The 17,154-nt window shown below is 37.2% G+C and overlaps 1 protein-coding gene across 2 annotated transcripts in view; it reads right to left on the bottom strand.

The window, feature by feature from the left end:
- Positions 1-17,154, bottom strand: part of TECPR2 (tectonin beta-propeller repeat containing 2) — a 45,031-nt gene that overhangs the window by 11,058 nt on the left and 16,819 nt on the right. For both annotated transcript variants that reach the window (XM_076345481.1, XM_076345480.1), the window contains exons 12-17: positions 15,124-15,304; positions 13,489-13,630; positions 11,936-12,176; positions 11,056-11,145; positions 9,964-10,197; positions 6,135-6,283 (exon numbers count right to left, since the gene is read on the bottom strand). In XM_076345481.1, coding sequence (XP_076201596.1) covers positions 6,135-6,283; positions 9,964-10,197; positions 11,056-11,145; positions 11,936-12,176; positions 13,489-13,630; positions 15,124-15,304 — 1,037 coding nt within the window. The remainder of the gene's footprint in view (positions 1-6,134; positions 6,284-9,963; positions 10,198-11,055; positions 11,146-11,935; positions 12,177-13,488; positions 13,631-15,123; positions 15,305-17,154) is intronic.

Here is a 17,154-nt window from a genome sequence, read left to right as displayed (position 1 = left end):
CTTACTTCACAAAAGCTAAGCCCCCAGTTACAAACCTGTCAGCTGGATCCAGCCCCCCACAGCTTTTAAAATCAAGCAAGCTGAAGTTCAGTCACACAAAAAACAAGAACTGCTCTAACCACAATTCAGAACATGCAGATGTAGCTTTAACGAAAATGAAACAAAGAAATCCCCAAAACTCATAGTTTATACTAGCCCAAATAATTTTTTATGACTGTCTCTCAAAATCACTTTTCAAGGACTCCTATTTATTAAATACTTCAGGCTATCATTACCTGCAAGCACACGAACAGCTCCACTGAAACCAAGGCACTTGCTTGCTAAATCAAGATGTGTATCCTTTACCCATGAATTTTTACACCATTATATTTTTATTTTTAAATAGAATTCTGAAAAACTCTCAAAATTCAGTGATAATTGTAGTTACTTTATTTACCCAACTGAATGTTAAATATACTTCTTAATCTCTCTGAAAAATAATTAAATATATAATTCCGTGTTAGCTAACCAAAATATGGGCACATTGGAAGAGTACAGATGTGAGGATGTTTCTAGCACTGAACAAATGAAAGTATGAAAACAGAAGGCTCTCCTTCCCAGTTTTTGTTTTCAGCGTAAGCTAGTCTCGTCAAAGAGCAAATATACCACCTTGAGATCGTATTTCAAAAGGATACAGAAGGATCGTCTACTCAGTTTTCTGGGTGTATCTCATTTTGTGCACTTTTTGTGATCTGAAGCTTCTGGTGCTGATAATAATTGCTATCTCATGTGACAGACTACATGCACGCTTTTCTGAACACGGCAATAGCAATGCCTTAAAACAAGTATCAGAAGGCTAAAACTCCAAAGCAGAAAAATAGTGAAATATAGCGACAGCAGTTTTCTTAACTAGCAACAAAAGAAGATAATAAGCACTGAACTGAGCAATGGAATTGGCGTGAGGCAACTTTAGTAAAAATGCTGGAATTGCATTTTTTTCAGTATCTAAAGCACCTTTTATGTAACTTACGATTTCTTAAGAAAGGCATGTCTGTGAAGAATCATACACATTTGAACTTAAACATTATGGCATTCTAAATCAGCTAAACAAAATACACTGCAGCGGGAGCTTTGATCTCCTATACTTATTTGCAACCCACCTCGATACAGCTACTCTGACTACTGCCAAACAGTTTTTCTCTACATCATCTTGAAAAGTGCAGCCCTCCAGGAAAATCCTCTCCCTATTAATGTCTTCAGGAGGCTTCACATGAGTAAAGATATACAAGATATACAGAAGAATAGGCTAGCTAGTCTGGTCTATAGATAACCAGAAGGTTTAATGCGTGTATTACCTCTCCAACCTAAGCAGAATTGGTCTAGGAAGATACTTCCTCTGCACCTCGTCTTAGTAGTCCGAAGTAGAACTCATATCAACTCAGAGGATATCTGTGCAACAGCTAGGTAATGCAAGCTAGTCAGTGCTAGTGAAAACAATCCTACCAAAAAAGATGTAATGGCAAATCTGACCTTGAGGAGTGCTCACCGCTTCCTCCCATAAGTACCACTTAACACAAAACTGGCCTTAATAATAATAGAAACCTCACTGAAAAATGCAAAGGCAAGGCAGATGGCAGAGGAAGAAAGTCTCCAGATTTGCATTAAGTGTTCTGTAAGGTAAGCAGAACTTTATTTAAAGAGAGGAAAGGAAACAAAGATCATGACAACCATTTCTAACAAGTCACCGCTCATCCATAAGGCACAACCAACCTCCTTACACTGAGCAGAGATTAAGACAAAGGAAGGTATTGAAAAGAAATGAAATCTAGCATGTATTGGTCTTGCAGAATTACAGAGAAATTTCCTAAATTTCAAATGATATTTTTAACTACCATTTGCTTTGTAGTTTTAACAATTTTTGAATGACAGTGAAAGTGTGAACAGCCTTCTTTTTGCGTGTATGTGTGAGGAAAAAAAAATAGCTTCTCCTAGATCAGTAAGAATTTCGACTAACTTCTCTTACCTATGATATCAAGCTTAAAATATAAAGAGACAACTACTAGGTTGTTTATGGGAAGAGCAGTAAATCAAAAGTTTCTTTAACTTCAAATGCACATACTGCAAGAGACCATTTTATGGCAAACTAAGTGAAGCGGTACTCTTCTGCTGAGACCCTAGGAACAAAGGATCAACGGAAGTTTTATACGGTAGCCAAATAGCAAACATCTCCTTAAATAAACCCCCTTCACTCTACAGTTCGGACAAGCTAAGTGGATATTTAAATAAACCTCTCGATTTAATAAAATTGCTTTTTCAATTTGGAACAGGCTGCCCAGGGAAGTGGCTGAGTCACCATCCCTGGAGGTATTTTAAAGACGTGTAGATGTGACACTTAGGGACATGGTTTAGTGGTGGACTTGGCAGTGTTAGGTTAATGGTTGGACTCTATGATCTTAAAAGTCTTTTCCAACCTAAATGATTCTATGATTCTAATTAAGCAAATGGCAATTAATAAAATGTTTGATCTACTTTTAGAGTAAGAACGATTGTTTACAAGCGACAGATGATTGGTCACTCATTACAAATACTTGTTGTGATCTTTGTTTCCTTTAATCCTCTTAAATAAAGTTCTGCTTATCTGATAGATCCCTTAATGGAAATCTGAGAAGGTGGTTCTTAAGGCCAGTTTTAATGTTAAGTAGTACTTGCAGGAAGTGAGCATTTCTCAAGATCAGATTTTGTCTCTGCATCTTTTTCAGAAGGTGCCAAAAATCAAAACTGAAATGTTGAAAGAATTCTTTTCAAACAAGCGTTCAACTTCTGGGGACCTTTTAAAGCAATCTGATGATTTTTAACTTTTGATCAACTTCTACTCCATAATCACCCAAATTAGTCTTATTGCCTATATTAATTTTATATTTGATTTTAAATTATTATTTCTTTAGGTCAGAAATCTGAAAAGCATTAAATCTTCATAAACATACATGCACACACATCTAGAAACATACTCTATAGTATCTACATAAATCATATTTATATTTCTTGCAAATTTTTTGAATTAAATTTAATGTATATTGAGGCATGCTACAGCAGATAATAGTTTTATCCTGTATATTAACAATAGAATGAAAACCATTTTCTATTTCCTGGACTAAAATCATTTCATCAAAGAATTTTGATCAGCTTTGTCAATGTCCTTAAAGCAGCTTCCAAAAAGCTGTTTAACTACATAATTATTTTGACTTCTAAGACTGCAGAACAGAATGGATGAAGCACAGAAACACCTACACGTAAACTACTACTGCTCAAGATACTGTAATGATGTTATCAACCACTTCTGAAGTGTTGGATAAAATAAAGAAGAGGGAGGGCAGACAACATAAAATGTTATTTTTCATCTCAAGGGATGCTGCAGTATGCAGTTAAAAAGGGAAGAGTAACAAATGAGAATGGTTTTAGTCTAGATTAAAAAAAACAAGACATACAGCATCACAGAGCAAAGAACTTAAATTACATTCACTGATTTTAGCATGAGTAAAATCTCATCAAAATTGTTGTCTCTGAATACCTTTGTGAAGTTTTGCAAAGATGGATGCTGTCCAATTGCAGCACTCCTTTAACGAGAAGTGACACCATAAAAGCAGAGTCTGTAGCTGCTCACGAGCTGCTCATGAGTCATGAGATCTGGGATATGGCAAGTCATATTGGCTCTGACATTTACTAGGGAATGAAATATCCATAGCTGGTTTTAAATTACGTTATTTGAGAATGCTCCTGTACTTAAAGCAAGTGAAAGGCAATTTTGATTTCCTTCTTCAAACAGAAAATGACTGAATCATTCACAAATACATCTTTCAGTATTTCTGTTGTTCTGAAGATCAAGTGATGCAGCATGAACTGTGTCAAAGTCAATTAAGGGACAGATAACAGTTAGGTGCTGCTAATAAGCAAATATTGTTCACGGAATATCAGCCATCATGTTGTATTTGTTATCCAAACACTAAGCTAGCATTTGAAAATCATTTTAAAGTTCACATATTTTCTTATTTTGCATTAAGCCTTTTTAAATGCATGAATGGCTGCTCCTTCAGTACTTTAATGACTTGTTTTAACATGCTGGAATTGTCTCAAAACAAGCATGTAACCCATGAGTTTTCATCTTCTCTGCAAGTAATGTTTGAATTTTTGCCCTTTCATATTGACTCATTAAATTTGCAACATCAGGTGTTGGCAAGATAACAGGAACGAGAATGACATTGCTCTGGGTATCAGAAGGTTATCATTTTGGAATGCAACATCATCCAGCTTCCTCAATAAGCTAGTAGGAAATAATTTGATTTTCAGCCTTGTCCAATTAAAGACTTTCTACATAAGGAAGTCACTGCTAAATAATGAGCCACGGCAAATCCTAATTTCTTGTAACCACCTTTGTATTGAGTAGTTTAATCTACTTCAGTGGAGGAGTAGAGAATGCACTTAGTACAGACAAAATAGTATCAGTGTAGAGAAAACGGCTTTTTGGGCTATTTTCCTGGATAGACAAATCTTTGGTAAGAAAATACGACACAAGTTTAATTCTCTGTCTCTTGGCAAACTCAGTTTAAGTGGAACATCCTGGAATGTGTTTTCCCCCCTTTTTAAGAATACTACCCTTATGGAAGACATCATCACTGATATCCTCAGTCTCCTCTACCTGCTGCCCTACCCCCTGTTAGCAGGAAAAATTTCTCTCTTACAGATTACATCAGAAAGACCCACTTGCAGTGCACAAAGAATGAGCAATGTAACCTAGCCCTTGTTGCAAGTGATATTGCTACTTATCAGTCTGTTCTGCTATTCTGCAAAACAAGGTGCAATTTCTGCAATTTCACATTCCCAGCACAGAAGAACACGTCTAACCAGTGCTGTGCTAACTCATGGGATGCAAATCTGCAGTTTCATTTCGCTGTTTCCCTGCCCTTCTTTGCTGTTACACCCCGAGATTCACAGGAGGAGCTAATAATTGGCTGATGAGAGATAAGCAGAACTAGAAGTAAATGATGTAAAAAACAAACTATTGCAACTCCACTGCCAGAAATTTACTTTTATTTCTTAATATGTCCTTTCCTTTTTATGTACCACACATTTCAAAATCTTCAAGAGAAATTCTGTAACATTATAAAAGGTAAACCAAGTATGCAAACACATCCAGTGCTACTGTGCTAGATCAGCAGACTGTTCAAGTGATTTCGTGCCACGTAGCAAAGAATGAAATCAGTAGTCAGAGGTCAGATCCATTACAGCAGTCCCAACCCACGACACAGAAATCACACTCATTTCATAGTTTAACTTGCAAAGTATTAGAGCAGCAACGACAGCAAGCACTGAGGTTTAAGGAGAGATTAAAAAAGGAACCAGACACTGGAGAAACATATTTTGTCCATTCTGTATATTCAGAAAAGATGCTCCAGGGTACTTTAGGGGGCTTCTTTCCACTCTGATCCACCCAGCTGGCAGGTAGAAAGGATATAAAGTTTGCCCACATCAAGAACAAGGGAGGAGCTGCAATTGTACTGCTCGCTTACTCACCGCTGGATGATAAGGGAAGTCCCTAAATCCAGGCACAGCACCCTGGAAAGCACCCCAGACTCACAAGGGTGAGGATAAAGGAAGAGGGAGGCAGGTGTTTTCAGCACCATGCCACTTGAGCAGAGCCTTCCCACACCCTCTGCCTTGTGCTGTTTGCCAGTCCAGCCTCTCGGCTAGCATACAGCAGGTATTCAGTACATGGTTCAAGGCTGAATTCTGCTATATGCCTATAAAGCTGCTGTATTATGAGAAGAGTAAACTTTCATTAAGGATAGAAAGGAAAACAAAACCTTCCACTTTTGAAAAAGAAATAATATTAAAGTTATTTGTAACGATTACATGAATTTGGGATGACTTACGGTGATAAGGCAGCATATTCAGAGTACATTATACAGACTCTGGGGGTTCTTTCCTTTTTTTTTTGTTTTTGAGAGAGAGAAATCCTGTAGAATTCAAACGTGGGACACAGTTTTAAGCTACGCATTTAAATTCTGGCTCTATTGTTTTCCATGAGTGTTAAAATTATTCTTTTTCAAATGCGTAAAGCTAAACCACTGGGTTACAAAGAATTGTAATCTACATTTTACCTGTATAGGTGGCTCAATCATTATCCACGCAGGAAGCATCAAACTTGGGTTAAGAGGTTGAGTTCCTACACGGAAATAAATGCCACCACTGGTGTCACAGGCCCAAACATGCTGATTTCCACAGGTCAAGCTGATCAGCTTTACAGCACCTAATAAAAAAGAGACTATTAGCAACCTGGCATTTTCCTTTCAAATTCAGCTAATGAGAACTTTTATTTAGACTTGGTTGTATTAAACTAGCTTTAAACACAGCCACATAAAAATGATTAAAAGTGAATACAACTTGTGAGAGAAAAAAATCATTGGATACAATGAATAAAACCAACAGGTAGTGTATGTGAGGTATTTCTCTTAAATCTAAAAGTAAATGTTTTAGTCATAGGATACTGCAGTTTCTAAAGCCCACTAAAAATACTCTATTAAAATAACCGAATTCAAGCAGGGAAACATTCTGTGACAAATGTTATCAGTGCCTAGACAAACTTTCACATGACCTAATGTGAACTTTTCTCTGTAGCTGGCCATGCTTGCAGATTTTTAAAGGTGTTGATCTGCTAATACATTCAGCAAAAAACATTCCTAATGCTACCAGCACTTTAAAAATATGAGAGCATATGGATTATGCATTTCAGTGTTAACATACCAGTGTCACATCTGTAAATAAAGGCGCTGACTTTCAAATGGATTTATATTCAACAGTGTACATATTTATTACACCTATCTCAGAAGTGCAGCAGTATTTTAACCCTATGTAAGTCAGCGCAATGAAAACAAAGCTGCCAAATAAGTATGTTTTGGAATTTAGGGATGGAGGGTTTTTTGCATACCCAATCGCACCCATCAATCTTGCTATTAAAAGTTTGCGAAGATAGTAGAGAAGCATACCTGATATTTTAGACTTAAAAGAACTGCTAGTTAACTGTCAACTAGAACTCTTACTCTTCCACATTCATTTTAAAATAGCCATATGATGTAATATACGTAACATTTGTTTTTTTTTTTTCTCCCAGTGTTGGGATAACACAATGTTAAGTAATGGAAAACATGTTCTACAGAAAGAGAGACCCAATCAGTCAGTACAGATATACTACAGAAGGAATGCCCTGGTCAGACGCCAAACTAAAGACTCTAAAAATAGGCCTCGCTGGTTGATTGAACATGCAAGTGCTGCTTGGGATATCCCATTCTTGGTAACAGTTCTCTCTTCAGTGATGTGAAATCTGGCAACAAATCCTTGTAAAGTGCATCAGATACAACATTCCTTAAAGAGGGGGGTGCAATTTTATCCCACAGAGTGCAAGTTTAAAGCACTTATTTCTGCAGAAGACAATATCCCCTGTCGTTAAGGCTTGCTGGGGAAAGAACAGGGAACAACAGGACTACACAGCTTTATCTTCTAGTTATCTGTAATAGTAAACAGATCTTCTCATTAACCAAAATTATTTAACTTTCTGAATCATAGGAATTCAAATTAATTCATCTCACCCCAAAATTTCCTTTAATCATACAGCTTCATATTAAAAACAAGTGACAAAACTATACACAAAAACTTCTACTGCTTGGGATAAGAACATCTAGAACAACTTTCTTTCGCAGGCAGGGGCTTGACATTCAGCTACAAAGTCAAAATCTTACTTAAAACCTCATTGTTCCTTCTAACAAAGTATGACTCGAAGTAATGGCTTTGTCACATGATGTCTCAGCTGTTGAGATGTTCTGATCCAAACAAGCATCAGAGCACTCAAACATGGAATCACATATCACCTACTCAGCATAGCTGGTATTATTTATGTCTACAGTACAATTTGATATTCAAAAATGCAGCCCTTATGTAAATGTTTTGGGGTTTCTCCCTCCTCCCACTTACTGTTTTTATCTTAGGAGAAGGTCACACTAACCACATTCATCTACTGTTTAGAGAAAGTAGCATTATTCAGAGGCATTGTTTATTCTTGAAACCTAAAGGTCATTCTACTGTGTTTAGAAACCTTGATACCCATAGTGGAACTCTAATCAAAATAATTTACTAGATACTACTCCCAGTACATAGAGTAAAGGCAAGAGGAAGATACTCCCAACATAATATGAGTATTTCAACATTAATGCTGACAATCCCATCACTTCCATACAGAATTCCAAATTGCATTTTAGAGCAACTTGCTTCCCCCGCCCTCCGCCCCCCCAGATTACAGTCCCAATGCTTCAGGAGTAAGCTTAAACATACACCTGAACAATAACAACAGTTCTCCAATTTCTTCAGCCCCATTAGAGCAAATGAAGGCTCTTATATTATAACCATGGATATGCACTATCTTGTCAGCAGTGATCTACCATACGCATTTAATTGGAGGAAAAATGCCCAAAACATTTTCACACTTAAACATTAACCCACAGTGACAGGTGAAGCGGAGTGTTTGAAGTATTTCCCACCCCCAGGTTTCTGCAATACCACCACGAAGCTAACAGGAACAGATGAATGTGAAGGTTGAACTTCTGAACTGCTGAAGTTCACAAGCCAGATATTACAGTCAGCTAGTACCAATTACACTGATTTCCTTTATGAATGCTTTGAGATTTTCAGACAATAGCATGAAGTTATTTATCATTTCAGTTAAACAGTTATTATTGAAACTGCTGGAAAGCAATGGTATCATGAGAAAAGTTTCAAACTCCACTAAGCAACATGAGAAGAAGAGTGTGGACAAACCTATCCTGTAGGTCAGTGAAGGTAAAAGGCATCAAGCAGTGCTTAAACTATGGTACGATTAGTGATTTGGAACCAATTCATCAGGTCTTGAAAACCAGGTGTATAACTGGCAAACAAATTAAGAGACACATTTTAAAAAGTTTTCCATGAAGTATTACAAATTGCATACTAAAATTGTACGTGAGGCTTCAAATCTGCCAGCTATGTCTGCCTTTCCTTAACCGTGAAGTTAAAATTGTTTGTCTGTTCTCAGAGCAGTCATTAACATTGCCATTAAAAGGGAAAAATTGCAAAACAGTTGAATTATTTTTAAAACAGTGCGAGAATGGTGCATAGTCTCAATTTCTTTTATTGTCTCTGGAAACAGGAATGCAGGTTAGCATGAAGATAAGAATGTTCTAACAGTCAGACTATCAAGGAAATAAATCTAATTGGAATATTACTGATGAAGCTGACAAGTGGCCTGATTACCCCAGAGCCAAACCGGGAGGATATTTTAATGATCAAAACACGGTCAACCACCTTGGTCTTATGCCTAACCAAATAAAAAGAGCAGTTAACCAGCAGCAAGTTCTTAACATTATGCTGAATCATTAGATCAGTATAAACCTGAACATAAGCGTGTCATCAGCTGCATCACTTACAGATGATGCAACTCTTGGAGCATAATTTTTCCTAATGAAGCTTTGACCACTCTGTTAAGAACACATTTAACCACAAAATTCAGGGCCTTGTGTGTGGAACTGCCCAGGACCACACGATTGTTGTTACACTGTAGTACAAGAACTAGACTAGTTAAAGCTACTGGTACACCTGCACAGCACTGTGTCAGGACGAGTTTTCTCAGACTGACAAACTGTAAGAAGCACATACACACACAAAGTATCTTGCAAATAGTAAACATGCTGTCTCCAGCAAAAGGCTAAATGAAACATTCTTTGAAAGCCATAGCTGTTCCTGATGTTTTACAGTCCTCTGCTGTGAGGCCCATTATTGTAAGGTACTATTTAAACCAGTAAATGTAATATTCCATATCAGTAAACCAAAAGATACTTCTGAAGGAAAATATTGACTGTCTGCTAAGGGAGTTAAGAGATAGTCTACTCAATAAAACTGTCATACCTAGTTGAGAGAGATCCAATTTTGTCCAATGCATCCCTGTTGGACAGCTGGATGAAAGTGTTCTGATAAATATCTGCCCAAGACTATCCAAACCCCAAATGGCATCCTGGCAGGCAGAGTAGTGCACCATTTCAGCGTCCGGTGGCAGCTGCACCGTAGAAGGACGAAACTGAGGATTCTGATCACTGACACAAAACAGATCCTTGTTGCTTTGGCACAGCCACAGAAAGCTTCCTATGGAAAGGACGTTTCTGTTATTAAAATCATTCCTTATCCACTCTGAGAAAACTTACACACCTGCTTCTTCTGAAAAAATGATCAGTGCATTTGAAGACAAAACAAAAGCTTCTTGGCTATGTTCATAGGGTAAGATTTTGAAGTACAAATACACACCCCAAGCCCTTATTTAGGCACCCAAATACTCCCTTTCTCAAATCAAGTAGTAAGTGATCTCATTTGAAAAACATCTCATTTAGAGAAACTAATAGAGAGAAAACATACATAACAGTGCACTATCACGTCTCTCTATTCTTTTGCTCTTCTTTATCCTTGATAATTGCCTTTGAAAAACAACACTCCTTTTCAGCTCTAAATCACACATTTTTGCCAATACAGCTAGTGTACTTAGGTAATGCCATTGCTAACTATTGTAACTAGCAGTTGAATTCCTTAGTGTGGTTGCACTTTTACCGATAAAATGTGCAATTTTGCTGCAATAACTGCACTGACAAGAGATGTACTTGGTTAGTATAGGCATTCCAGCATAGCATGCTCCAAGATTTCATATTACAAATTATGGCAGTTCATGCTGCCGCAATTTAGGAAGTTACTGCTCCTAAAGGATTACCCGTTTCTCTGTTGGATGCCACTCCACACCAAAGGTGGGAGAGTGAATGATATGCCGCCTTTTTTTTTTTTTATCTCCGGTAGTTTTACAGATATATTACCACCTTACTTCAAGTATTTTAGATCCCTGAGTACAGAAAAGGCACCCAAAATCTGAAATCATTCAGGATATTTAATTACTTACACCATCAATTCTACTCTATTTAAAAATCAGATATTATATGCCTGCACTGTTGATTCACTAACCTTCTTTAGATGAAGCTGTGGAAGCCAACACAAAAATCCATTTTGTGGCAGAAGCAGTACCACGAGGCACAATATTATTCCAGTAAGTGCCTTGAAAGAAAGAACAGAGTGGTATTAGTATGAAACTGAATTTTTATTTGTTATTATTTAAAATGTTACCATTTTAAAGAAATTCTATTGCAATCAATTATTAAATATCATCTAGACAAGATTTTCTATGTAAATCTTTCAAGAAACTATTGGGGGGGAGAAAACATCCTCCTCACACATATGTACACATATGTGTACACACACACACACACAGAGAAAACTGGGAATGCAGAAAAGGAGAAGGGAGAAGATTAATGGCCTCCAACAGGAGACCAATTTGGTGACGAGGTTAAACAGACAATGTTCTAGGTCTATTCTTAGTGTTTACCTGATCAAAGAAATGTACTAAATCAAAATTCTATTTTGAGAAACATAGCAAGAAAAAGAAATAAAGCAATTCCTCTATTATCATTGCAAAACCATAACATTACTGTTTTGCATAGTCACACCGACCATGAACCAGACTCCATTGTGTAGATACAACAGGTACAATAGCTTAAGATTGCCTTCTCACCCCAGAGAAGCAACAAGTGTAGGTACTAAAAGGAGTAACGTGCACAGTTCACTTGTGGACAATGAATTTTCCATGAAAAATATTTCCCTTTAAACGGGAAAGTATTTAAGACCAAATGCTAAGGAATCATTTCATTTAATTTTTAAACATGTAACTGTTTGTTAAAGCTGCCCTGACTCACTGTGGATAATTTTTGTGGTGACAGAACGGTAGTTAGTTACTTTCACCTATTTATTTTTCTTAACTTAAAAATATTAGATGTAAAAGCACACCAACCTATTAAGTTTCCCTTTGCCACATGGAATTCATTTTTGCCTGAAGAGATCCAGACTCCGCTGCCATTAACTCCAAGGAGGCTGGGTTGACACTGAAGCTGCTGTGACCAAAATGCCATTCGAAGTTTATCAGCCACCTTCTCCACAGGTGCCTGAGCTGCTGTTGCCACTGTATGAGTTGCCTGGATTATCGTCTGGAACAGGCTGCACTGGTCAAACACTACATAATCAGTGATGCTTACCTGGGGGGGGATAGAAAAAGCGTTCTTGATAATTAGTTAAGCTTTTGGGTGAACTGCAGAATCTTTCATAAGAAACTTTTTTTTTGTGTGTGTGCTTTATGTACAGGAAATCTACCAAGAGTTTAGAAACCTTCAAAGTGTAGGAAGAAAAAAATAAAACCAGTACATTTTGAATATGTAGGAGTCTTGACAATAAACCAGAACCAAAACCTCCTACCCAACAATCCACTTTGAATTCTGCATTTTAAGAAAGCCCTTTGTTTTGGGATGACTCTTCTCTCCCCCTAAAAACATGTCGAACTCTGCAAACTAAGAGGTGAATTTTCAGTTTCCCAAAGGAAGAGAGAAACTTGCGTAGTGTACCAATTTAAATGACATCACAAAAACTTGTATGTAATATTCCTTTACAACAACCTCAGGGGCATTTTAATTCATAAGGCAGGAGGAGGTCTAAATAAGCAATTGCCCGAGTTCTGTCATGGATGACTAGGTTGGCAACACTCTGGGAGACTCCTAGAAAGGAAGGAAACGCTTAAGAGCACAAAAAGAAAAGCAGTTTGCCCATAACCTCAAAGCCAAGCTATTCATAACGCCCATATGCAAGAAGAGATTATATATGCACATAAACTGAAATTCTTTTAACTTAGGTAGACATGTAGACAACCAAATTTTCTGTTTAACTGTCTTTGTACCGCCTTCTCCCTCACACCTATCTCCGGGGAAAATAAGAAAAGCTGGGGAAAACAAAGAGTTGGGAATTCTAAATCAATACCAGGGAGTACTTGCAGTAACTTTGTTTTTACAGCCATGATCTGCAACTAAAGGAAGCAGCCCCACATGGTTTGCAGAAACCTCAACTGAATGGAAAAATGTGTAATAAAAGCATTTTTGCAAGGTTACTTATTTATTTCATCTAGCTAAGGAAAAGGATGAGTACTGGAAGACAAGAGAAGAGACTGCATTCAGCAACCAGACTTGAACACTCTGCCTAAACAGCATGTCCTATTGCCACTGTTAAGATACCAAGCTACGTGCACCATTGATATGACCTGGTAGAGCATTTCTTGTGTTCTTGAAAACTGCTGTGACGCTGCTCTGGATGACCACAGGATGTTTTTTTCCCCTTTTTTACAGCAGACATCACAAGGGATTTCAGCCATAGCCACACTGCTGTCTTAATATATTGACTAAAGAGTGCTATAATATATCAAACAATTCACTGAATTTTATCTTAGAATCTCATGGGAAAACAATACAAATAATAAACCCAAGGTAAAAGACTAAACTGAAAGCAAAATAAAAAAATGCCTACTTGCCACCAATGGTTATCATCTCCTTGTGGTTTCTTTGAAACTATACCAGTTCTGAACCACAGATTTCCATGGATATCCAAAGCCCATAATGTCTGCTGATCTCCAAGGGTTATGCACACTGGTTCCAAAGCTTGCATTTCACTGGAAATGCAAACAAGTAAAAAAATTAAAAACCTTACTTCAAATTTATGCTTACAGTATTTTAAGGAAGCTGTTACAATGCTAACAGCAGTTCAAAATGATCGAACTCAGTGTGGCCAAGCTCAAAAATACATTTGATTTCAAATTTTCACCGTTATTCAGTAATTCAAATTTTATTAGTTTGCATAAGTAAAAACCATTCAACAACAAAAAATTACTCCTTCAAAGATCACTTGAGATTTGAAACTTGCATACATAACAGTAAAACTAAACAAAAACTATTTTGTTCAGTAAATAAGAAATAAAGAGCTGTGTTCTTTAAGTTTTTGATAAAGCAGCTTCATAAATGTATCTCCTCCAACTTCTTTGACCTATTCTGAGAACGATACTAGCAGTTCAGGGACCATAAACAGAAAACTCAACCTAACTATATGGCAAAGATAAATGTTGAGTTTAGGACTATAAGTTTCCTGTATAAGTAAACAATTTTCAAGCTCAGAAAGTCAACAGGATCAGGTGATCATACCAGACATTTAAAAGGTAGCCAACAATGCTATTTCTTTCAGAGAACCTTTCTCAACAATTTAAGAAGAAATACAGATTGCTTTCTGCAATTTTAATACAAAGCCCAAGAACATTAAGTGTACCTAAGGCATAGGTCAAGCAGATGTTTTCATTAAATAAACTAATTAAAGTACATGCAAATTTCAGATTTGAACAAGACACTGGATATTTCCTTAGACTTTTCAAGAGCCAAATACCAGGCTGGGAGGTAACACAAGTTAAAGCTTCACAACAGGATATTCAGTAGAAGATAAAATCATATGATGACAAGAACTGGAATTTCTTCCTATACTTGCTTCAGGCTGATGTCACAAGAGAAACTATATTCTAGATTCTCAAAGCCAGCACTAAACACTCAGTGCTTCTAATCTTATCACAAACTAACTACCGCAAGCGTAGGATCAACTACAAAGCTAAATACCAGTTACCCAGAATATTTATAAAAATCTGTGACTGGGAAGTGGAAAAGTAGTATCCAGCTGTGTGGATGACCAAGAAAATGCTGAGATTTAATCTCAGGACAAATTCATTCAAATATCCAGAGAGCTCATTAAAGCCATTATGGCAAAGATTACAGAAACAGTATTTAATCAAAAAAAATCATATTGACAGACATTATAGAGATCTTTTAAAAATTGTTCCCACTTTCTTAAACTCGCTTTAATTGTGTTACCACTTCTGTTTACGGCAATTTCTTTCATTACATAGCAGTCATTCATCAGACAGAAAAACACCAGTTACTCTGAATATGGCTGGACAAAGACTAAAGGACATATACATACACACACACACGTACACACACACACATATATACATATGTATACACACGAGTTCAGGTAATACTTTTTCAAACATCAAGGAGTTCCAACACTGACAACAATTATTTGTGTCATTCTGGTTATGACGCTGTCCCACCACAGTGTCATTACCTGACAATATCACTCTTCCATTGTTCTCCTTCAGGACAAAAGCTGCGTACTCCCTCCCGGTATAGCAGGGCCCGCTGCTCACTCAAAGCCCACACAACATTATTTCTGGATGTAACCTGCGACAGTGGATAAGGGCAGTCAACCTTTACTGCTCGGGCACAAGGACGATCCACACTCAGGCCTAGAAATCAAAAAAGGAGGATTGCTTTACAAACTTTGGCTTTTTGCAACTAAGAGAAAAGAGACAAAGCTACCCAACAAAAGAAACTGAGGAGGGGAATATCCCTGACATACTAACACTTTTCATTTGATCACTATTTCCTCAATTGACTGTTCTTTCTGTAAACTATTAATTATTTCCTCTAATATAGCTGAATTTATATTTTAAGAAATAAAACACTGTGTATCCCCTTCAACATCCTGAAGTCCTGTTCTGTCATTTCTGTTCCTTTTCTCCCTCTAGTGTCAATATCAGGAATCTCCATTTATAAAACCTGTATTAGACTTGACAGAAGCATCAAAGAAAAAGGCAGTAATGGAAGAACTTTTGCCCAAAACATCCCAGGGGGAGAGGCAACCTTATCCGAATAGTGGCAGCAGGGCTGTTACAAAAGAGCATGCCTCAGTGTGTAGTACTGAAAGAAGGAGAGAGGTTCTGGTAGATTTACAGGTAGTTTGCATGCATTTACACATACAATCTAGAGGAACATGTCTTCTTCACAGTTTCACTGAAGCTTGATTTGCATGGCTGCATGTGAAACACCTCAAGAGACAGCTTTTGCTTAATCTTCTCATGCTGCCAAAGCAAGTATGAACAGGCTCATCTGTATCATATTGTAAAATAACAAGAAGAGTGCTCATTTCCGAACCTCTGAGCACACACTTTTGTTATCGAAGTTAGACAGGACAGTGGAGGGAATGAAAAGATCCTGGAGAAACAACTATCACTGGTTGCCTCACATTAACTAAACAGATACACTGAGAATTTATTTTTGGCATCAAAGACAAATTAGAAACCTAAGAACAGCAGAATGTAAGCTGAGGTAATCAAACCAATCTCTCACAGGGAATAAAAATATTGATTCAAACCTCCACAGAGCCCTGTGTGATAGCATGCTTGTTGGCAATATGCATTTCTCTGTAAGTACTAAACTTAATTAAAAGAAAATAATCTAAGAGTAGAGATTCTTTGAAACAATGCTGTGTATTTAAAGTTTTCTTAATCATGAAGAATTTCTATATTGTGCTACAGCAATTAAACCTACAAGAGAAATTAGGAGAGTACCAGAATTAAATGGAAGATAAGTAAGAATTTTGATAGCCACTCTGAAATATCATCCTGCTTTAGCGTGTCTTACCGTTTCCCCCCTAGCCAGTCCTCCTCTTACTTCTCCAGTAATTCCTTCATTGTTATTTTTCCTGACCAACTCAGCTCTCTGTGCAAAGCCTGCATGCCAGAGTCCTTGATATTCTTCTCCCTTAACTCTAAAACTTGAAGCTCCATCCTTCATCCTAGCTCCTTGTATTTCGCCTGAATATTCTCTGCATAACACCTTCCAAATGCATTCTCTGCTATTCACTGAAGCAGATGAAACTAAGGCCTTGACTTCAAAGTTGCCACTGCACTATCCTTTTTTCTGATTCTTGCCTCATTCACATCCAGTGAGAAGGTAGCTGTAAAGACTGCTGCTCCAGAGACTGTTCCATTCCTCCACTGGCTTTGCTTTCTCTATCACATAAAATACATACCACTTGCCTATACTTCCAAAGCACTTTATGATCTTCTGTCTTAGAATATGTTCCTTTCATTATCAAGTGGTAATTCTTACCTCCAACAGATCTGTGCTTTTCAAAACAAACAGTTTCTACTTTCCCCTACTCTGCCCCCTGTACCTGAATTTCTTCTGAACAGACACAGACTATCTCACCGCCTTTCAAAGTCCTTAAAACTTTGTTAAAATCCTTAAAGCAAGAAAAGAAAACCCACTGAAGGCTCAGTCATTTCAGTGCACCATATCACTTTCAAGGCAA

The sequence above is a fragment of the Aptenodytes patagonicus genome, chromosome 7, assembly GCF_965638725.1.
Source record: "Aptenodytes patagonicus chromosome 7, bAptPat1.pri.cur, whole genome shotgun sequence".
In the NCBI taxonomy this organism is placed as follows: Eukaryota; Metazoa; Chordata; class Aves; order Sphenisciformes; family Spheniscidae; genus Aptenodytes; species Aptenodytes patagonicus.
This window is presented reverse-complemented; position numbering and strand designations above follow the sequence as displayed.